General features: G+C 47.1%; 3 protein-coding genes across 4 annotated transcripts; all 3 read left to right on the top strand.

The window, feature by feature from the left end:
* Positions 1-555: 555 nt before the first annotated feature.
* On the top strand, positions 556-4929 carry LOC123401267 (aspartic proteinase-like protein 1). 2 transcript variants are annotated; one of them, XM_045095025.1, is made up of 10 exons: positions 556-984; positions 1271-1406; positions 1837-2069; positions 2436-2660; positions 2749-2887; positions 2960-3030; positions 3125-3224; positions 4329-4392; positions 4479-4550; positions 4646-4929. In XM_045095025.1, exons 1-10 carry the CDS (start codon positions 713-715, stop codon positions 4876-4878), a joined length of 1545 nt encoding a protein of 514 aa, XP_044950960.1. In that variant the 5' UTR covers positions 556-712; the 3' UTR covers positions 4879-4929. The 2 variants fall into 2 exon arrangements, with proteins under 2 accessions (XP_044950960.1, XP_044950961.1); XM_045095026.1 differs by having other exon boundaries at positions 841-984; positions 1803-2069.
* Positions 4930-5026: 97 nt separating this feature from the next.
* LOC123401269 (heavy metal-associated isoprenylated plant protein 23) lies at positions 5027-6933 on the top strand. The gene is made up of 2 exons (XM_045095027.1): positions 5027-5907; positions 6319-6933. The coding sequence occupies exons 1-2, from the start codon at positions 5748-5750 to the stop codon at positions 6636-6638; spliced, it is 480 nt and encodes a 159-aa protein (XP_044950962.1). The 5' UTR covers positions 5027-5747; the 3' UTR covers positions 6639-6933.
* Positions 6934-16759: 9826 nt separating this feature from the next.
* LOC123402437 (FCS-Like Zinc finger 7-like) lies at positions 16760-18703 on the top strand. Its single transcript, XM_045096360.1, has 2 exons — positions 16760-17182; positions 18256-18703. The coding sequence occupies exons 1-2, from the start codon at positions 16890-16892 to the stop codon at positions 18416-18418; spliced, it is 456 nt and encodes a 151-aa protein (XP_044952295.1). The 5' UTR covers positions 16760-16889; the 3' UTR covers positions 18419-18703.
* Positions 18704-19856: the final 1153 nt, after the last annotated feature.

Raw genomic sequence — 19856 nt, 5'->3', positions numbered from 1 at the left:
CTACAAGATGGTCTCCTACTAGCGAATGAAGTTGGATTCAACAAAATTTATGTCGAAGCGGATTGCATGGAGGTGATCGAGATCATGCAAAATGGCGGCAATTCACTAGGACCTGCAGCGGCAATTTTTTAAGAATGTTATTTTCTATGTAGAAACTTTATTTCTACAGTTTATAGTCATTGCCCTCGGGAGGCCAATATGATAGCGGATTTGCTGGCTAAGAACTCGGAGGTGTCTCGAACCATTGTTTGGAAATCAAAGCCTCCGGGTTTTTAATGGATGTATTAACAAACGACGTATCTACATTCGCACATGAAATATAAAGCGCCATGATGGCATTTCTCTAAAAAAAAAAGAGAAACAGAAGATACACAAAAGTGACAAAAGTAGCAACCGAGAGACCAATGAGTGGCAACGGCTCTGGTAGGCGGGACCCAAAGAGAATAACGTCGCTTCTTCAAGGACCATTTCGCAAAACTGCCAAAACCTCCTCTGTCGTCCTCTTTTCTGCGCAAACTTCCAGGCCACCATCACCACCACCGCACCGCCCAAGCAACCCCTCCACCGTCACGCTCCCCACCCACCCCCGCCACCACCACCGCCACCTCCCCGCTCCTCGCCGCCCACCCCGCAAACCCTAGCCCCAGGCTCCCTCCTCCGGCCACCTCCCCGCATTCCCGGCAGATCCGTCGTCGGCAGTCCAGATCCACCCATGCGCCTCCCGCTCCTCCTCCTCGCCCTGCTCGCCGCGGCGGCGCCGGCGCCGGCTGCCTCGGCGACGCTCTCGACGAGGATGGTTCACCGGCTCTCCGACGAGGCGCGGCTGGCGGCGGGGCCCCACGGGGCGCGGTGGCCGCGGCACGGGAGCGGGGGCTACTACCGGGCGCTGGTGCGGAGCGACCTCCAGCGGCAGAAGCGCAAGCACCAGCTCCTCTCCGTCTCCGAGGCCGGCGGCATCTTCTCCCCCGGCAACGATTTCGGCTGGTGCGTCGCGCTCGCTCCCTCGCCCCGGCGGCTCGGCCGTCGGGTCTTGCTGCATTCCTCATTCACCTCTCGCTGCTGAACTGCGCTGTCAACGCAGAAGCTTATTTTCCAATGCTCTACACCATACCCAGTTAGTTTTACACATGACATTTGGTAATAGAGGAACGCAGCATTGGAAAGCAAGAAGTTGCTTTGCTTTGTGGGGTGTGTGTGTTACATTGTGAATCTATGATGGGCCGAAGCTTAGCTTTACTGATTACTGATGGTGTTACTTCTGTCTGTGCAGGTTGTATTACACATGGGTGGATGTCGGGACACCGAACACTTCCTTTATGGTCGCATTGGATACTGGAAGTGATCTGTTCTGGGTACCCTGTGATTGTATTGAGTGCGCTCCATTGGCTGGCTACCGTGAAACTTTGGTACGCACCCTTTTTTGAACAGTAACATTGTGTTAAGGTCTGCAGATGCTGGATTTGGAGATGGTCATGTCGATTTGACAAGATGCTTGCGTTAGAGGCTTGCGCATACTATTACAAAAAAAAGATGCTTGTGCATACATGATCCATATTTGTTTTGCACCTCAATACCAACCACCAGTTTTATCTAACTGAAAAGTTGCAATAACTTGAGCTGCATAATTTCCTATTTAAGCCCAACTGTCACTTGGAGACATTCAGTAATCCCTGGTGCAAATTTTCTGTTGATTTTTACCGATCCTAAAGTTGCTTATATTACTTGATAGAAATACACAGACAAGAGGACTTGTACAAATTGGGAAGCAGTTTTAGTGCTTATTTGCAATGATTGATTGGCAGGTGCTCCGTCATATATGGAGCATCTATTATGCAGGATAGAGATCTCGGGATTTACAAACCAGCTGAATCAACAACGAGTCGGCATTTGCCCTGCAGCCATGAGCTTTGCCCGCCGGGTTCAGGCTGTTCAAGCCCAAAGCAGCCTTGCCCATACAGTACTGACTATCTTCAAGAAAACACAACCAGCTCAGGTTTACTAATTGAGGATATTCTACACTTGGACTCCAGAGAGAGCCATGCACCAGTGAAGGCTTCAGTCGTTATAGGGTAAGTTCTGTACCAGCTGTCATCGCTCTCTCTATGAGTTTATGCTTGGCAAGTAACAGTCATAATTAGTGTGTTTTTCCTGCTTGTGGGCATTCTCCATTTCTTCTTGTTTTCTGGTGTGGGTATTTGCATACTGTGTCCACCTGGATCTGCATCATATATTCATATTCATCCAGTAGCCTACAGATGGCATTTTAAGCTGTCACCGATCTTTGCATTGTATTGTTTTGTGTTTGTGTTGTCCTTCTATGCACTCTTGAAACAAAATGGTTGGAATCACGCACAATGCTTGTGTACTGAAGAATTCTAGTCTCATGATTGTTGTGGTTTTCCAGTTTTACCAAATTAGCATATCCTTTTTTATAGTTGTGGTAGGAAGCAAAGCGGTAGCTATTTGGATGGTATTGCACCAGATGGGCTTCTTGGACTTGGGATGGCGGATATCTCAGTTCCTAGCTTCCTTGCAAGAGCTGGATTAGTTCGAAATTCCTTCTCGATGTGTTTTAAGGAAGATTCTGGGAGAATTTTCTTCGGTGATCAAGGAGTGTCTATCCAACAGTCGACGCCATTTGTTCCTTTATATGGCAAATAGTGAGTACCTTGGAATGGTCTTAGGTTGCTCTAGTAATTCTTAAGTTATTTCTAGCTCCACTGACATCCTTGTTTCTTTTTCTCCCAGTCAAACTTATGCTGTTAATGTCGACAAATCTTGTGTTGGCCATAAATGTTTTGAGGCTACTAGCTTCGAGGCCTTAGTTGATAGCGGAACATCATTCACAGCTCTTCCTCTGAATGTTTACAAGGCTGTCGCTGTCGAGGTCGACACATACCTCTCTACAGATATTTCACTCATAGATAAATTCTGTCACTGATCTATTATAATTTTGCAGTTTGACAAACAAGTTCATGCCCCAAGAATAACCCAGGAAGATGCTTCTTTTGAATACTGCTACAGTGCTAGGTAACTTCCAAATTCTGACTGCACTTCAGGTCACCACTCACCAGGAACTAGTTTGATTTTTGACATTTTCATTTGCACTGGTTTGTGATTTCAGTCCTCTTAAGATGCCTGACGTGCCAACTGTAACTCTTACTTTCGCTGCAAACAAGAGCTTTCAGGCTGTTAATCCTACAATTGTACTCAAGGACGGGGAGGTATGTCCTTTTGTCTCAGGAGAAAAATTGCAAGTTATGTTGTGTGCATTCCCGAGCAATGTCTGTAAGGCGGTAAGGCGACCTAAGGCGACCACCTACCGCCTTGACACCTAAGCGACGCCTAAGCACCTAAAGCGGGCATAATGGCAAGGCGTTGACAGGGTGCCTTGCTGTCCAAGTGTCCAAGGCAGGACACCTTATAAAGAATGTTCCCAAGAACAAAGTTCCTATACGCATATTGACTCCATCTGTATATTTCTCTTCTTTCTTAAAGAGCTGTCTCCAGTTATCTCCCTTGCATAAAAATATATTAACATCTAACATACCAAATTAGTCTCGAGATTCTTCATAAAATATATTTTCGTACTATGCGTATTTGGTGTCGTAGATCTTAGCATACTTTTCTGTAGACTTGGTCAAACCTAAGCAAGTTTGACTCAGGACAAATCTAGAACTTGAATTATTTTGGAACGGAGGGAGTAGTATAAATGCTCTTAGATCACTCTGTAAAGAAATATATTTCTTTACATATTTCTTTACGTAGGGAGTACATTCAAAGGCTCCTTCCATTGTGTTGTTCTCCCACAGTTTATTGAATAAACAGATAGCTGCTGCGTAAAATGGCTCAATTGTGAAAACAAGATTGTAATAGAATGTTTTCTACAGTTTGACGCTTGTTGGGATCATCTATTAAAAGTTTCTTTTTTGGAGAACCTCATCTATTAATAGTTGGTATAGTGTAATCTGAAGTTTGCATGTGTGGTCGGAACTAAACCTGTCATGAATTGTTTATATGCTCAGTGCACATGTTAGGTTTTAATAAAATCAAAGTCTAGGTAAACTATGAGAGTACCAGTAGTGATGACAATTATCTTTTGACAGCTGAGTCCTTTTGTAAGGTGCTCACAGCGCATAAACTTACTGCATGATTTGTTGTAGCATATACATGTGATACGAAACCAGTATGTTTCTATACAAAAGACAGACGCATCTTTTCAAGAGAAAAAAACCCATATCTATCATTAGGAAAGTTCTATGGAACAGAAGTGTATAACTGTAGCTGTTTTCTGGCTCAGTGATATCATCTCATTTGCTAATGTTCAGGGATCGGTTGCTGGCTTTTGCTTAGCTCTTCAGAAGTCACCAGAGCCTATTGGAATTATTGGACGTGAGTGCTTAAAATCCAGGGTTACTTGTCGTCTGAAATTTTATTTTTATTTTGTAAACTAGCTCACATGGTATCCGTGGATGCAGAGAACTTCCTGACTGGATACCACATTGTCTTTGACAAAGAGAACATGAAGCTGGGCTGGTACCGATCTGAATGTAAGTCTGAAACAGTTTAGCAATAAATCACATGTACTCCTGCCTACCTCCCAATTATTCCACGAAAATGCTAATGCTGAGTCCCGTGTACGCAGGCCATGATCCTGACAACAGCACGACCGTACCCTTGGGCCCGTCGCAGCACAACAGCCCGGGTGTTCCGCTGCCGTCGAGCGAGCAACAGACCTCCCCCACCGTGACGCCTCCCGCCGTCGCGGGCAAGGCGCCGACCTCCTCGAGCGGGCCGCCGTCGAACCTACATAGGCTGCTTGCTAACTGTTGCTCGCTCCTGCTACTGACTATCTCCACCGTGTTCTTCATCTCATGAACTAGCTACTGAGTAAACCTAACCGATGATAGCCCCCTGTATATTGCATAAGTCTCGCATGTCGTCTGTTTCGGAAGTGCTTCCCAAGTTTAAGCGTAGGGGTAGGGGTAGAACTCCGCCGGCGAATGGGCCCTCGCCTGTCGGTCGTCGATCTTAATAGAACACTCGGTTTGCTGCCTGCTAAGCATCACGACATGTGCCCATAGTTTTTCCTGTAGCGGAAGGAAACGGTGCGAAAACCATGGAGCTGGAAGCGAGGATAAGAAGAAGAGCGTGTCCGTGTCCGTGTCCGTGCAGTCATCCGTCCATCGATGGCACTGGCAGTGATGTTTCACACGCATGTGCGAATCCCTTTTGCCCAAGCTGCAGCTTTTTGCAGGCGTTTCCTTGCGCCCTGCGCTCTGCACTGCAGCTCTGCGCTGCACCGCTCTCCCAAAGCCGAAAGGCTCGGCCTACTGCAACACACAACCGCCCGCACCGAGCCACTGCATGCACGGCCGTCGTCGTCAGTCGCATGAGACCACGAGAGGAGAGGCCTCGCACCATCACCACCACCACGGGCCACGGCTCCGTCACTTTTCCCCGACCTCTTCGTGTTCTCTTGTCAGCCTCCACGCACACACAAACACACACCAGCAGCCCGTCTCTCCTGTCCCCTCGCCGAGGCGCCATTGCCTTCTTCCGGTCGCCTTTGAACAGTTCACCGGCCGGCCTCATACAAAGCCAGACACTGCCCCATTGCCATTGCCTTCAATAGGGGCAGCAGCTACCTTAGGCTAGGCACTTAGGCACCTTCTCACAATCTCACTCACTCGCTCACTCACTCATCCGTTCACTTTCAGTGAGCCTCTTGCTGCATTCCATTCTCCATGGGAAGCGGCATAAAGCAGCTGCTGGCGAGCTTGGTGGGTGGAGGCCACGGGGGCGGCAGGAAGGAGAGGAGGCAGCCGCAGACAGTGGAGCTCAGGGTCCGGATGGACTGCGAGCGCTGCGAGCGCCAGGTCAAGAAGGCACTCGTCGGCATCAGAGGTTAGTTCGCTTCACCTGTCGGTCGGCCGGTCACTCACTCATTGAGGCCGCTCACATCGTCTTGACTCTTTTCTCAGCTCACTTGCCACCATTGTGCGCGTGCCTGGGACAACGCCTTTCCATGTTATGTTCCTCGCCGTCTAGACCGTGGACAGTGTAGCTCCTGATCAATAATGCCCATCTTGTCATGTCTCTGCTTAAGCCTTTCCCGGCTCGACCTACACCTGTCGCCACAACACAGAAAGAAGCATCGCGTCCAGTCGATTCGCTTGTTAGCGAATAGTATCGTCTTCCTTTCTCTTTATGATGATTTGGCTTAGGGTCCATAAACTTTTGTGATTGTTATAGTTTAGGAGCGAGCGAGTTTTTTTCTCCTATTTGACAGTGGATTTGTTTTGTCGACACGCGCAGGGGTGGAGTGCGTGGAGGTGAACGGGAAGCAGCAGAGGGTGACCGTCACCGGCGTCGTGGACCCCTGCACGGTCCTGCGGAGGGCCCAGTCCACAGGCAAGAAGGCCGAGCTGTGGCCCCGAAATCAGCATCATCATCATCCTAGCTACTGCTGCGACAACAGCGCCGCCATCACGGCCCACTACGGCGCCACCGGGCCGGCCCAGGCCCATGAAAGGTGGGCCCCGTCTCCCCACTCCAGGAGCGCGGACGCGATCGGCGCCGAGAAGATCGCCAGCCTGTTCAGCGACGAGAACCCGAACGCCTGCTCAGTCATGTAGCGCCGCCGCGCCTCGCACAGAAGCCGTTGGTTTCTATGCCTTGGCTTAGCTAGACTAGATAGCCGTAGGAGTAGAAGCTCACTCGGTTCGCTCTTCTTGCCAATTCACCTTGCCAACCCCTCACAAAAACATGCCGTTTTCGGCAGCCCTCCGGGCCTGCCGAACGTTTGTTGGCGTGCCGAGGTTTTTTTGGCTGCCAACGAACCGAGCGTGGCTTGGTGAGATCTCGATCCGGTTGGTCTCGTGTCATGTCGTCACCGCATCTCCTGCTAGATTTTGTATGCTTTGTGCTTTATAATGCGCGACACGAGCTCCGTACACGTAGGAATTCCAACCGGGGGCAGCTCGGAATCTAGGCCATCGTTGATCGATCTCACCTGTGGCGTCAACTAGATACTTGGACGATGGACGAAGACTTGGGTTGGGCGAGATAGATGCCAGGTGCTATAGTTTATGCTGGCTGTTTGTCTCTGTCTCTGTTCACTCCTCGCCGTCCTTTAGTTTTACGTCGCGACGCGGTAATGGAACGTGAGCTAGCTAGCTTTGAAGCCTGCCGTCCAGACGACAGAGGTCAACATGCGTCCCCCCAACCCCCACTCCCCTCCCTCCTTTTTCCGTTTTAAAACGAGCTCTGGATGGTAAAGCAGGGTCCGGCAGCAATGGAGGTTCAGTGCGCGGTGACATTGACAACATCCGTCAGGTCCTTGGAGGAACAGTGTTTGTGCTTGTGCAGATGCTGTGGTGCAACGAACGAGCCGACCCCCTTGCTTTTGTTTCTGCCGGTGCAATGCCTCCTTTTTCAGCTCGATCGTCTCTGTGCTTCTAGACTGTTGTCGTCGCTGGGTGCGTGCGGACGCCTCTGCATGTATGGCGCTGTTCTGTGCTGCTGGGTGGGTAGGTGGGTTGGGTTGACGGTAGATTGGCTAGTTAACAACGACGATGTGCTGCGTGCGATGGCGGCCTGATTGCGCACGCGGTCAATTAATATCTTGGCTTGTTTGTAGCAGTATATGGAGATCTAGCAGAGAGTGTGTTTTTTTAAGTCGATCCATCAGAGAGTTGGGACGTCGTGCGCCGGAGATTCTTCTCGGAATTTCCATTTTTTTTATTATCATTTTTTGCGTGAGGATTCCTGTCAGTGCCGCGTCCCTGTTCGTTTCGACACGCGAGCGTAGCGCCACAGTGATGCTGTTGGGGCCTCGAATCGGACCGTCCACTCGTGGCAGTACGATGAAAACTTTGGCCCCTGGTCCGGGCCAGGACGCCGTGTGCAGTGCCGGTTGCACGGGCCGCACAGTCCCCTGGCCACGTCGCTGGAGCTATTTCGTAGACCCGACCTCCTGTCCCGGTCCCGGAGCGACGGTGACAGGGACGGAGCGCGTCCCTTTCCGGGTCCGTGATCGTGGCGGGAAAACCTTTTTTCTGGCTGCCGCCACGTACGGAACGACCGGAACCGGCTGGGCGCGCGGGGAGAGCGACGGCTCTCGTCTGCTTTTGCCTGCCCGCCACCTTGATCGCCCGACCCCGACGCACGGTTCCCCGCGGCGCGGGCGTGGGCGCGGTTGCGGTTGCGGTTTCGCTCGGCACGTAAGCTACGGCGGGTCGTCGTCGATGGCGCCCTTGCGGCTGTGCTCGTGTCGTGACATGAGGACCGCGGGATCACCTTCGTCTGGGCTGCAAAGTGAGTAGTATTGTACTGGGTTATGAAGCTTGTTTTTTTAGTAGAGATACGGGATTTATTCGACAAAAGTCTGTCAAAAGGGACGTTACAAAAAGCTAGGTTATGAGGCTTGTGCTATAGGTGATTATAGAAATGAATGCGTAAGTATAACCGGTATACCGTCATTTGTGACACTGTAGGTTATAAGTGATGGGCGGACGCACGGGTAATTCGGTTTTTAGTGACGGGTAACGGAGCCATCTGTCATTGGTAGGTAGGGATGTAAACCGGAGCCCGACCCATCTTACTTGTAGCGAGCCTGTGATGGTTTTAGCTTAATTTGTGCTAACTAAGTATTCTCATGGGTTCTGACGGGACCCGTTCTACACCCCTATTGATAGGTCAGGTTAGGGGGGAGGATGTATCTGGTGCATCGATGCTTGGAGTGCTACCGATGCACCGGAGCTTCATTGTGCATTTACAATGTTTAAATTTTTTGATTTTTTAACACACCTACACAAATATCAATGTAGATTGCTAAAAAATTTAAAGTCAAAATTCAAAACATAACTCGAAAAACAAAAATTAACAAATTTAACTCCGTATAATATGTAAAATAACTTGGGCTTTAGATTTGTCCAATGTCACACTCATGCAAATTAGTCATTTTTGTATCTTGAACAATATTTTAAAATTTTATATGGAATTTTATGACATCATAGATTGGTGTTGCATTAACGTGTTAGATTTTTTAAAACATTCTCGGACATCCGGTGTACCGATAGCATCACAAGTGCGGGTGCACTCGATACATTCCCGTCAGGTCAGGTATGAATGGCGGGTCAAGCCACTAACCCGCTATATTCTACGGGCATATAACTGGAGGACCGTCACTAGTAACTCTCCAGGGCAAGCCAATAGGCCATTACATCGTTTTAGATATAATATCAGATTACATTAATACTCCCTTTCGTTTCAAAATAAATGACTTAACTTTATACTAAAGTTAGTGTAAATTTGTGTTATTTTTGAGTCATTTATTTTAGGACCGAGGGAGTATTAAATTATGATGAATCCATGCATATGCATTGCATTACAAGCCAAAAGAGAGCCCCGTAGACTGTCCGAGCTAAGAAGTAGTGGTCACCCTTCCACGCCCATACCAGCACATCGACTGATGCCTCCTCAAGCAGGATGATGGCCGCCAGCTCCATCACGTGAAGAAACTCCCGAAGTGCTTCCGCATTAAGGTCCGGGATACACTACTAGGAAAAACCTTATAGGTAGGAGCCTATTAGTAGCGCTAGCAAATAGCAAGCGTTGCTGCTACTTAGCAGTAGTGCTGGAAATACAACGCGCTATTGCTAATGTCCTCAGGAGTAGCGTTGGCTTTATATTCTGCGCTACTGATAAATAGGGCCCAACGAGGCCACCTGCAGTAGCTATAGTAACAACGTTAGTCCTAATCCAGCGCTACTGCTAAGGTCCATAGCAGTCGCGCTGCGTTGCATCCAGGGCTACTGCTAAAAGGGGCCCAACGAGGTAACCGACAGTAGCTGTAGTAGCAGCGCTGGCATGGTAAAAGCGTTACTGCTAACTACAATAGCAGTAGCGCTCCTCTGGAATTGGCGCTACTGCTATGTTGAGTTAACACCCCACCCGCGTGGTAAAAAATTCCTAACTCTCCCCCACTCCCCCACCCCCTCTCCTCGATCTGAAGCCGTCGCCGCCTCCCTCGTCATCGTCGTCATCGTCGTCGCCACCGCCCCCTCCCCTCCCACTCTGGTAAGCCCGCTTCCCCTCCCGCTCTGGTAAGTCCCCTTCCCCTCCCGCTTCGGTAAGCCCCCTCTGCATACCGCTCTGGTAAGCCCCCCACCCCGCTCCAGGCGCCGCCACCCCCCTCCCCTCCCGCTCTAGGCACCCCAAGGCTGCTGCCATTTTGATTTTAGGGCCATCAGTTTGGTGAGATGGATAGTTTTAATTCCATGGTTGGAGCTGATGATTTTTTTTATGTTACACTAAAGTTCAAATGGTGTTTACGGTTCCAGTGGTGTTTTTGGTTATACTAATGATTTTTTGATGTTTATGATAGTGGTGTTTCAGACAATTTTGATGGTTACACTAATGAATTTTTTATGTTACACTAGTAAAATAAAATGAGCACGAACCACATGAACCTGGAATGATGGGCTAATGAGTAGGAGCTATAGTTCCAGCGGTGTTTATGGTTCAAGATGTCATCTTGAGATACATGTTAATAAGAAAATCAAGATATGTTTGTTGAAGATCTTTTGATGGGCTAACTAGAAAGAAGGAAAAAAAATCCTATAGTTCACACTTGAATAATATGTAAAGAATGTGAAATAAATCATTCATGTTTGTAAATTTCATGTAAGTAGGCACATTAGGTTTGAGTTAGACAATCAATGGTTTCAAACAACTTATTTAAACTCTGGAAAAAAGGGGCACATACATATTTCACCAACCTACAGCACTTGCATGACATGTTGGACACTATTCATCCAAAGGATAGAAAGAGTCACACAAAGATGATGAATGAGCTAACTAACCAACTAATTAACTAATTAGTTAATTAATCAATTAATGAAGACTAAAAATATCATCCTTTTGTTGGTGTTAATGCATAAAACAGTAGTGAGTTTCTCACTTTTGCTTTCTAAGTTGTGCTAAGTTTTGCCGGAATGTCCGAGTGGCCTATGTTTTGCCGGAATGTTGATTCATTTCCGTTTCGGCAAATTTCAGGCGCTCCATATGTTCACTTTTTAGCAAAGGTCATGCCCAAAATTTCCATGAATTTTGACATGACTAGTGCTAGAAACTAGGACATATAGAGTGCCTAGGAATTGCCGGAAAGGGTAATGAATCAACATTCCGACCAAATATAGGTCCCTTTTTATTATTCATGCTTCTGTTTATATATAGATGTTCAATTATTTCGATATAATGTCACGGTTGTTGTTTACACATTTACAAATATGTTTCATGGATTATAAGTTAAATTACCACATTAAAAGAGAAAATGTCCGACGATGAATATTGGAAGTGTGAATATTGCGGCGACTGTCGGGGTATGCGCGACACGCCTTACCTGCGAGACGATAGGTTCTTCAGCATGAAGCTTGACGAGAATGGAGATATGTTCCTCCCTTGCCATGCAAGAAGATATGTGTTGGAGAGGTTCGGTTTCGAAGACCACGAGAGAATAGAGACGAGGAGCGCTAACCTCAGGACTATATATGGTCACACATTTGTTATCAAAATATTTAATTCATTTTTTCACACAGAAATAGGGTGCCCAAATTGGAAAGATCTTTGCAAGGCATATGGATTTCAGGAGGGTATGGAAATAACCTTTGATCTTCGTCTTGAAGATAATATGCCACGCAACATCGACATTTGGGTGGTTGCCGATATGCTTCCTGTTTTACCTCCATGTGTGTTCCTCAATCATATTTGTCAAGTAATTTGCATTCTATATTTAAAAATAGTTGGTGTTCATCCATATACTAAATTTCTTAAATTATAATTTACAGCTTATTTCGTTTCTTCGAGTGAATTACGGAAATTAATTGTCACGACACACTACACGTATGGATCACATCTAACTTGGGAGGAGAAGGATGTTCTTCTCTACTTTCTTGTTGGTGTCCTGGTTTCTAGGGATAACTTCCCGTATAATTTGGGAATTGGCCAAAATTATACATTTTACATGCCACTAGTGCATAGGTTGAGGCCGGATGGCATTCGCCGAAATATCTTGGTAAGAGTTTCCTAATTAAGTACGCTCTACTATTGCATAAATGGTGTTGATTACATTGCTAACTAGGTTATTATTATGTTCTTCAACAACAACTGCCAAATGATGTAGTGCCTCTGTCGATGCACCCAGAAGGTCATATGAAAATTAAAAGCCGCTGAGGGCTGAGTTCAATGCTCCATACTCGAGTAACCGCAAATCAAAATAAAAAGGCTCCAAATTGAAGCATGGAGAGAAATAAAGAAGGATCGCAAGCCACAAGTTGGAGACCGCTGGATCTCTGTGCTTCATCATGGAGACATAGGTGTTATTCTGTTTTATGACATTATACCTAGGAGCGAGGACTAGGTCTTATGAGAGACAAGTTATTCTGGTTTATATTAACTTGACATGATCAATTAGGATGCATGCATATGATGACTATTATGATGTTTTTCTGTTTTACGAGATTTTAACTTGGTATATGATTAATATGATGATTAGTTGTTAGATGAGTACGTAAGATGATGATGAATTATATGACATGATACTTTATGTGTATGATGTGATGCAAATTATGCATGTTTATTATGATATGATGAAACCACTGTATAGAGCATGCACAAATACGTAGGGGGACAAAATATGATGCGAATTAAATATTAAAATCAGGAATATTAGCAGTAGCACTGGAATATTAACAGTAGCGGTGGATTAGCACTAGCGCTTTATTTATTCCAACGCTACTGCTAACGTAGATACCAGCAGCGCTTTCAATCGGTCGCTACTGCTAACAGGTTAGCTGTAGCGCGTTAGCAGTAGCTATGGCCCCAGCGCTACTAGTAAGGGTAAAACCAGCGCTACTGGTAGCCTTTCTCGTACTAGTGATAACATCCATCCACCAGTCTCCTTGTCGGTGTGAAAACCGACAGACTTCTGGGTAGGGGGTTCCGAGCTGTGGATCTTAGAGGGATGGTAATAGGTACATAGAGACGATGTTTACCTAGGTTTGGACCCTTTTGATGGAGGTAAACCCTATGTCATGCTCTTGTTTATATCAATGGAGAAGTATCAAGTACAAGGTTGATCTACCTCGAGATCGTCAGATGTGTTCTAACTTAGGGCTAGGTGGATGATATTGCGTTGATGTCATAATGATCTATTGACAAGCCTGGCCTCGACTTATATAATGCACTAGAGGCCTAGGATAACAAGAGTCCTAGTCGGCTACATCGATGGAGAGGAGTCCTTGTCTTGATCACCAAGTCTTGTGTAATCTTCCTCATATAAGTCATGGGCTGCCATAAGTGGCCTATTAGTGAACCGCCATGGGGGTCCTCGGCCCGACACACTAGTCGGGAGACGACGTGGTTAGTACGCCCTACTCCATGACACCATGAGTAGACTCCTCATCCGGTCTTCAAGTTGGGGACACTCCTCGGTTCTTTCGAACAGTTCTTCATCTTCGGACGTCGGTTTTGAAAACTGGTCCAACAAATCTTCTCATTAGTGATATTGAGGATCGTCGAGGTGTATCCGAGGAGTTCACACGTCGGGTATCCGAGGAGCCCCTTAAAGTTCCTGCCCTTTATCAATGCCTTCTTGTTTTTACGCCACACCTCACGTTTGAAGTGTTTCTCGTGTGGCGGTGTACTCCTGTATCCAAGCTCCAACGCCGGGTTGCATCCGATGTGTCATAGATTACATCGGTTTATAAAAAGTTTGAAGGATTTCAACAGAGTTTAATGATGGGAACGTCCTCTATGGTTCAACCGAGATGTATATCCAGTAGCCTCTGATACTTGGGTTGGCTAACATGTCCGAGCCTAGGATCGTATCTCCCGAGGAACTCGTGCAACTGTTGTATATGTTCTGACAACGCTGAGGTGTAGATCAACAGGGAAGATGCCGAACTGCGGGTCGGAAAAGATTTTACGAGCAGAACCACCACACAGAACACCTCGAACAAGAAGAGTGTCATCTATTGGTTGTGAAAAGAATCGTGAGATACCTGATACATACACCAAACTTTGGCATATGGTATTTCAAGGGATCTTCTTCTAATCTTGTTGGCTATTCCAACTCGTACTATACCGTAGAGAAGGTTCATAGAAAATCCACCTCAGGTACATGTCAATTTCTTGGTAATCTCATGTGTCTTGGTCATCCAAGAAACAAAACTCGATATCCTTATCCAGTGCCGAAGCGGAATATATTGCTGCCAGATCATGTTATGCGCAATTACTATGGATGACTCAAGCTCTTGAGGATTATGGCATTCATGTTAAAAATGTTCCATTATTGTGTGACAACGAAAGTGTTATGAAAACTGCCTATAATCCCGTGCAACATTCTCGAACAAAACATATTTAAGTGCGACATCATTTCATTCATGATCATGTTGGTAAACGAGATATAGATCTTAAGCATGTTGTACCTACAACAATTAGTTGATATCTTTACCAAACCACTTGATGATAAAGTATTTTTTTAATTTGAGGAGTGAGTTGAACATCATTGATGCTTCAAACTTGAGCTAGATTCACTCGGATGCATGCAAGGGCATGAGCTTGATTATCCATTCCATGATGCTATTAATATGACACTATTTTTATATCTTGGAAAACTATGCTCCCTTGTATTGCATCTAACCCTTTTGTAGGTACTTGAAAGAATAACACTCCACAAGATTGCCATAAACTCACATCAAAAGCAATCTTGTCATGGCCAAGTATCAATAATCCTTTCTTCGGAGATGGAGGAAGAAGACAACAAAAATATATCCTTGACAGTTATATGATGATGTACTTCACTCTTGTCATTTGAATATATTATGTTCTTCCTGGCATGACTAACCATTATAGGTGAAAAGTGAACCAAAACGACAAGGATAGCTCCCAACTCAAGATGATCTTCATCAACTTTGAGCATCAACGACAAGTTCACCTACATGCCACGTCATCAACATCATTCGAAGGCATGCACTCATATCCTTGATATAGCTTTGCACCAATTCATGAGGTAAAGCAACTCAAGTGACATGAAGACAGTAAAAGCTTAGTCAAAAAATGGTAACCCCATTTTGCGCATAACGATGAGTATGACCTATGATCAAGCATTCTTGTTTGACTCCTCAAGACAGTATACTCTAATATAGGTGACCTAGTTACCGCCCCGAATGTAGATGAATATTCTTGTATGGTTCACATTTTTCATTGCATGCCTTCTTGGAACAATACAACTCGCATCTATATGTATGTATATACTTCAAAAACATATAAAAATAAATAAATTGTGTTCTCTCTTGTTTCCTTTCAGTTTTTGTATATTCTCTTTTTCAAGGTCTGTGAAAGTTTGTGTCTATTTTCAGTTAAAGAGTTGATTTTCAATGCATTTTCAATGCAACTCGGTTTCACCGATCTGGGAAACTCGGTCCAACCGATTTCTTCGTGAGGCCTGTTGTCATTCTCGGTTCTACTGAACCATATTGTCTCGGTGACTCCACATTAAAATTGGTATCGAAAAACATACGGGTGAATCCAAACAAGAAATGTAATGTGCCTTCGTTTATGGGCCAACATAGACGAAACTTGACCGTGGTTTCCCAACTCTAGACAATTTGTGTTGTCCACTTGTCTTACATTATGATGTGGCACCAAAGGCCATTAATCTAAGAATTACAAAACTCTACCACCCAATACATAAAAAACATTAGTGCAATAAAATACGGCCCAAGTAAATGACAACAACCATGGTCATAATAATGTGAACTTATGTTGGATTCTTTTGATATTTCATATTGGAGGTAGGACTAGGACGGGGTATACAGCCGTGGTGATTTTTGAACCTCACCTAGTCTATGAATAATAGGGTTAAACCTAAAAAATTAGAAAAACAAAGTGGCGTAACGTAATCCTTGTTTGTTGCCATGACATGTACCATCACACATGCATAAAAACAAAAACAAAAGTCATACTCTAGCTCGAAGCTAGATGTATGACGTGCCACATAAGTGCTCCGGCAAAAAAGTGAGATACAAGTTGACGCAAGCCTATCGAGCCACATAACACCATTCTATTAAAAGTGCTCTCAAAAAAGATGTGTGTGCATCCAAATGTGACGTGCCTTCATTTACGGATGCACACTGCGGAAACACAGCTGCAGTTTCCCTTATAGGCTTGTCACGCGTAGAGACGGTGTGTGCAGCCCACATAGCTCGCATCATAAACGTGCGCCGCCAAACTCTCATGCCAGTGGTCTATAGATTAGATTTTTTTTGTGGGAGAGTCCACAGATTAGACTAATGAGGATAAACAACTTGATTACTTTAAAAAGCAACATAGATCATAATAATGTGATTCGGTGTTATGTTAACACGAAATATAATGGATTTGTTTTTTTTTCTATCTATTGTTTTTCACATAGCTCACCACTCTCTCTAACACCAAATACAATAGGATGGTTTTTCCTGTGTACTGTAGTAGCCATTTTTCCTTCCACCAAAGCTAAAACCGGATGGTTTTACCGCACAGATATATGTGGGCGGCGCTAGGGGCCCTAACAAGTGCCTTATTAATCGCCATAATTCCATACCAAAAATCCCCAGATCGACAAGCGTCCAGGTGTCTCGAGTGAGGAGTGGACGGCCCAGATCTCACGCGCCCGGCCCCTCCTCCTCTTTTTATGCCCCTGCCCCGCTCCTCCGCCCCAAAACCCCTCCCCCCACCATCCAGTGAGTCTCTCTCCAAATCTCGGGGCAGAAAGGCCACCGTACCGAATCAGAGATTGACAGCGGCGGGAGCCAGCGAGCTCGGCGCGCATCCGGCCCGGCGAGATGCTCGGCAAGCGGCAGAGGAGCATGCTGATGCGCCGGACGACCAGCCTGGCGTCGATGCCGTCGGTGCCCAAGCAGGTGCGCCAGGGGAGCGGCGGCGACGACGACAAGCATCCACGCGCGGGCCCGTCCTCCTCCGTGTCGGCCGGCGCTGTGGGGATGGGCGGCGGCGGCGGCTACCCCTCCCCCAGGAGGGACGCCTTCGCCGGGCTGATGATCACGGCGGCGTTCCTGTCGGCCTGTGGCTTCTGCGCCAAGCCCCTCGGCCCCGGCGAGGACACCTACATCTACAGGTACCGCCGGCGTCGCTGCTTTTCCCATTCTCTTTCCGTCTTGCGACGAAATGTCCGGCGAAATTCTCGTGCTCCGGCCTTCGTTTCGTTTTTTGTCCGTTTCGGTGGCTTGCTGGTGATATCTGGCCGGGCTCCGATCAGTCTCTCACGTCGCTTTGCGATGCGAATTCCGCGCCGCTCGTTCGGTTTTTTCCACGTCAAGGTTGCACCTAGATCGAATCTTCTTATCATGTTGCCGGCAGCCTACGATTCTGCATACATGTTTGGTTGGATGCGAAATTCCGTGACGGTCTCGTGTCTCTCCTCGTTTATGCAGGGGGTTATTCATGATCCGGCCGCTTACTTTTTCTGAAAAATCTAGTAGTAATTTCTATCCTTAATTTAGGCAGGCACTAATTTGACAAACCTCGTTCATTAGAAAGGTAATGCTGATTCGGCGCTGGTATAGGCAGTCCATCAATTCTTAATTAGTAGTACAAAGTATGAATCTTATTCTCTCCTGTACTTTTCGCAGAATATGCCGATGCGAGCCTTTTCTCTCGGCATATTATTTGTTGCCGATGCATTATTGGCTTGCTCTTGGATATTAATTAATACCTGTACTCCCTGTATGTATTTGCTAACTAATCAGACATGCACTGTTGGTGCATGGGGTGCTCATAGCTTTATAAATTGGTTTCCTCTTTTAATTCTGGTCCCTGAATCTTGTATGAACTGTCGTGTCCCGAAATATAAAACTATCGGGATGCATTTAGACTTAGTTTACTAGTCAAGAGTCAAGACTACATACTGTGCTCCCCTAAGCAACGCATTAAAGAATATTAATCGGCCAATCATATGAGTTGTTGCTTGATTATCATACCAAAAACTTGGTCACTCTGAACCATCTACTTCTTTAATTGTCGCAATCTGTCATCAATCACATAGGAGTAGAGTTAAGTTAATATAAAAAAGATGCATGATTTCTTCACTGCAATAAAAGAAGGTTTAAATTTATTCTTTGAAGATGTCTGTGACATTGTGACAAGATGGACTGATGGTTGAGTTCTGCTGTCTGTCCGTGTCTCCTGCAGGGGCGAGGTGGCATTCTGCAGCCACGAGTGCAGGGAGCATCAGATCGAGAAGGACGAGCTCATGGAGCAGAACTGCACCATCACATCCATCCGGGAGGCGCCGTCGGACCAGTCAGGCGGTGGCGGCGGCTCCGGCGGCGGGGACGCCGTCGCCGCCGCATAGCCGGCGCCCATTAGCCTATCGTATACTAGCTCTAGTGATGTGCCATAGTTATATATTTGGCACATGTCCACCATGGTTAAACCGTCCGTCCGTGTACACAAGATCGAACTGGGTGGGCAGAGGTTGTGGTTGTGAGTGGTGGCCGGTGACTGAGGATGCCATGTGACACATGGAACATGGTGGTTTCCTCTCCTGCCCCTGTGGAGAACCTGGACTGCAATGCAACATCAAATTCAGTACCGTCTTTTCCTAGTAATTCATGTTTGCACCTGGCGTTTTCATTCATTTCTCTTGCTGCACTTGACGAAGTGTTCTCGTAAGTGTCGACGGCGCTCCGGCGAGCGTATAAGCTATAAATCTGGGGCGGCGGCGGCCAGGTCAGGTTGTTCACAGCAATTTGACAATGTGCCTCGCCGCCTTGAGGGGTGGCTGGTGGAGAGGAAGAGACAGAGGGAGCAGTCAGGCGCATGCGTGCGTGTTGTTTGTTGCAGACGGTGGTCCGGTCCAGGTGTGGTCTGCAGCGGGCACCCGTGACCTGATCTCACCGGTCTTGATTCCATCAAGACCATAGCCGGACGACCGCCGCCGCTGCAGACCAGAACGTGGGAAGCCATGGGCTACACAAGGACCGAGTTTCCGTGCAGCTCCGACTCGTACGTAGTATATTGTTCATCGCTGGACTGGACACGACACCCGACGTGAGTACTGCGAGCGAACGGGGATGCGGATCTGGAACCCTGCAACGAACCCTCCAGAATCCACGGATCTGCAGGCAGTTCGTTCGTCAGGAGCGGTGAGCAGTTCTCTGTTTACGGAGTGGTAGGCACTACCAGCAATGGCCCGTCTTCTTTTACCGCAGAAGAGCAAACGGCCAATTCGGGTCGGTAATTTAGCCGCGCCGGCGATGTCGTCGTGCTTGCCGATGAAAGGTAAACACTGAGGGCCGGGCGGAACAGCGAGCAACGTACGTGCAAGGACATCATCGAGGTGGTGATGTGGCGGGGGCATCCTTTTCCGGCGGCGGCCACCTCGTGATGGCGGCCAGACCACCTTCAGCCTAGGCATCTAACCTGCGGCCGGGTTACATCATGCGGGGGACGTGTCAATACTTGAAGCAAAGGGAACCATGTGGAATGCTAGGATTGGGATGTGAGATGTTGTGCCTAAGGGCATCTTCAAGAGCATCGTAAAACAAGCGCCGCGCTCAAAAATATCCTTTTTTAGCGCGCGTGCGACGGGACGGGATGCTCCAGCGGACGCGTAAAAACCGCGCGCTAAAACAAGTTGGACGCGCTGTCCATAGCCTCATCCCGCGCTGGTAATTTGAAGCGCACACTTTCGCGCGCGGCAGACTCGAGCGCGCGCGCGAACTTTCTCTCTTTCTTCCTCCTTCGCACCGCGCGAGCCGGCGCCAGCGCCCCTGCCACCATGGACGCGC

The sequence above is a fragment of the Hordeum vulgare genome, chromosome 6H (genome assembly GCF_904849725.1).
Source record: "Hordeum vulgare subsp. vulgare chromosome 6H, MorexV3_pseudomolecules_assembly, whole genome shotgun sequence".
Taxonomy (NCBI): domain Eukaryota; kingdom Viridiplantae; phylum Streptophyta; class Magnoliopsida; order Poales; family Poaceae; genus Hordeum; species Hordeum vulgare.
The sequence above is the reverse complement of the archived record's forward strand: the minus strand, read 5'-3'. Positions and strand labels throughout refer to the sequence as shown.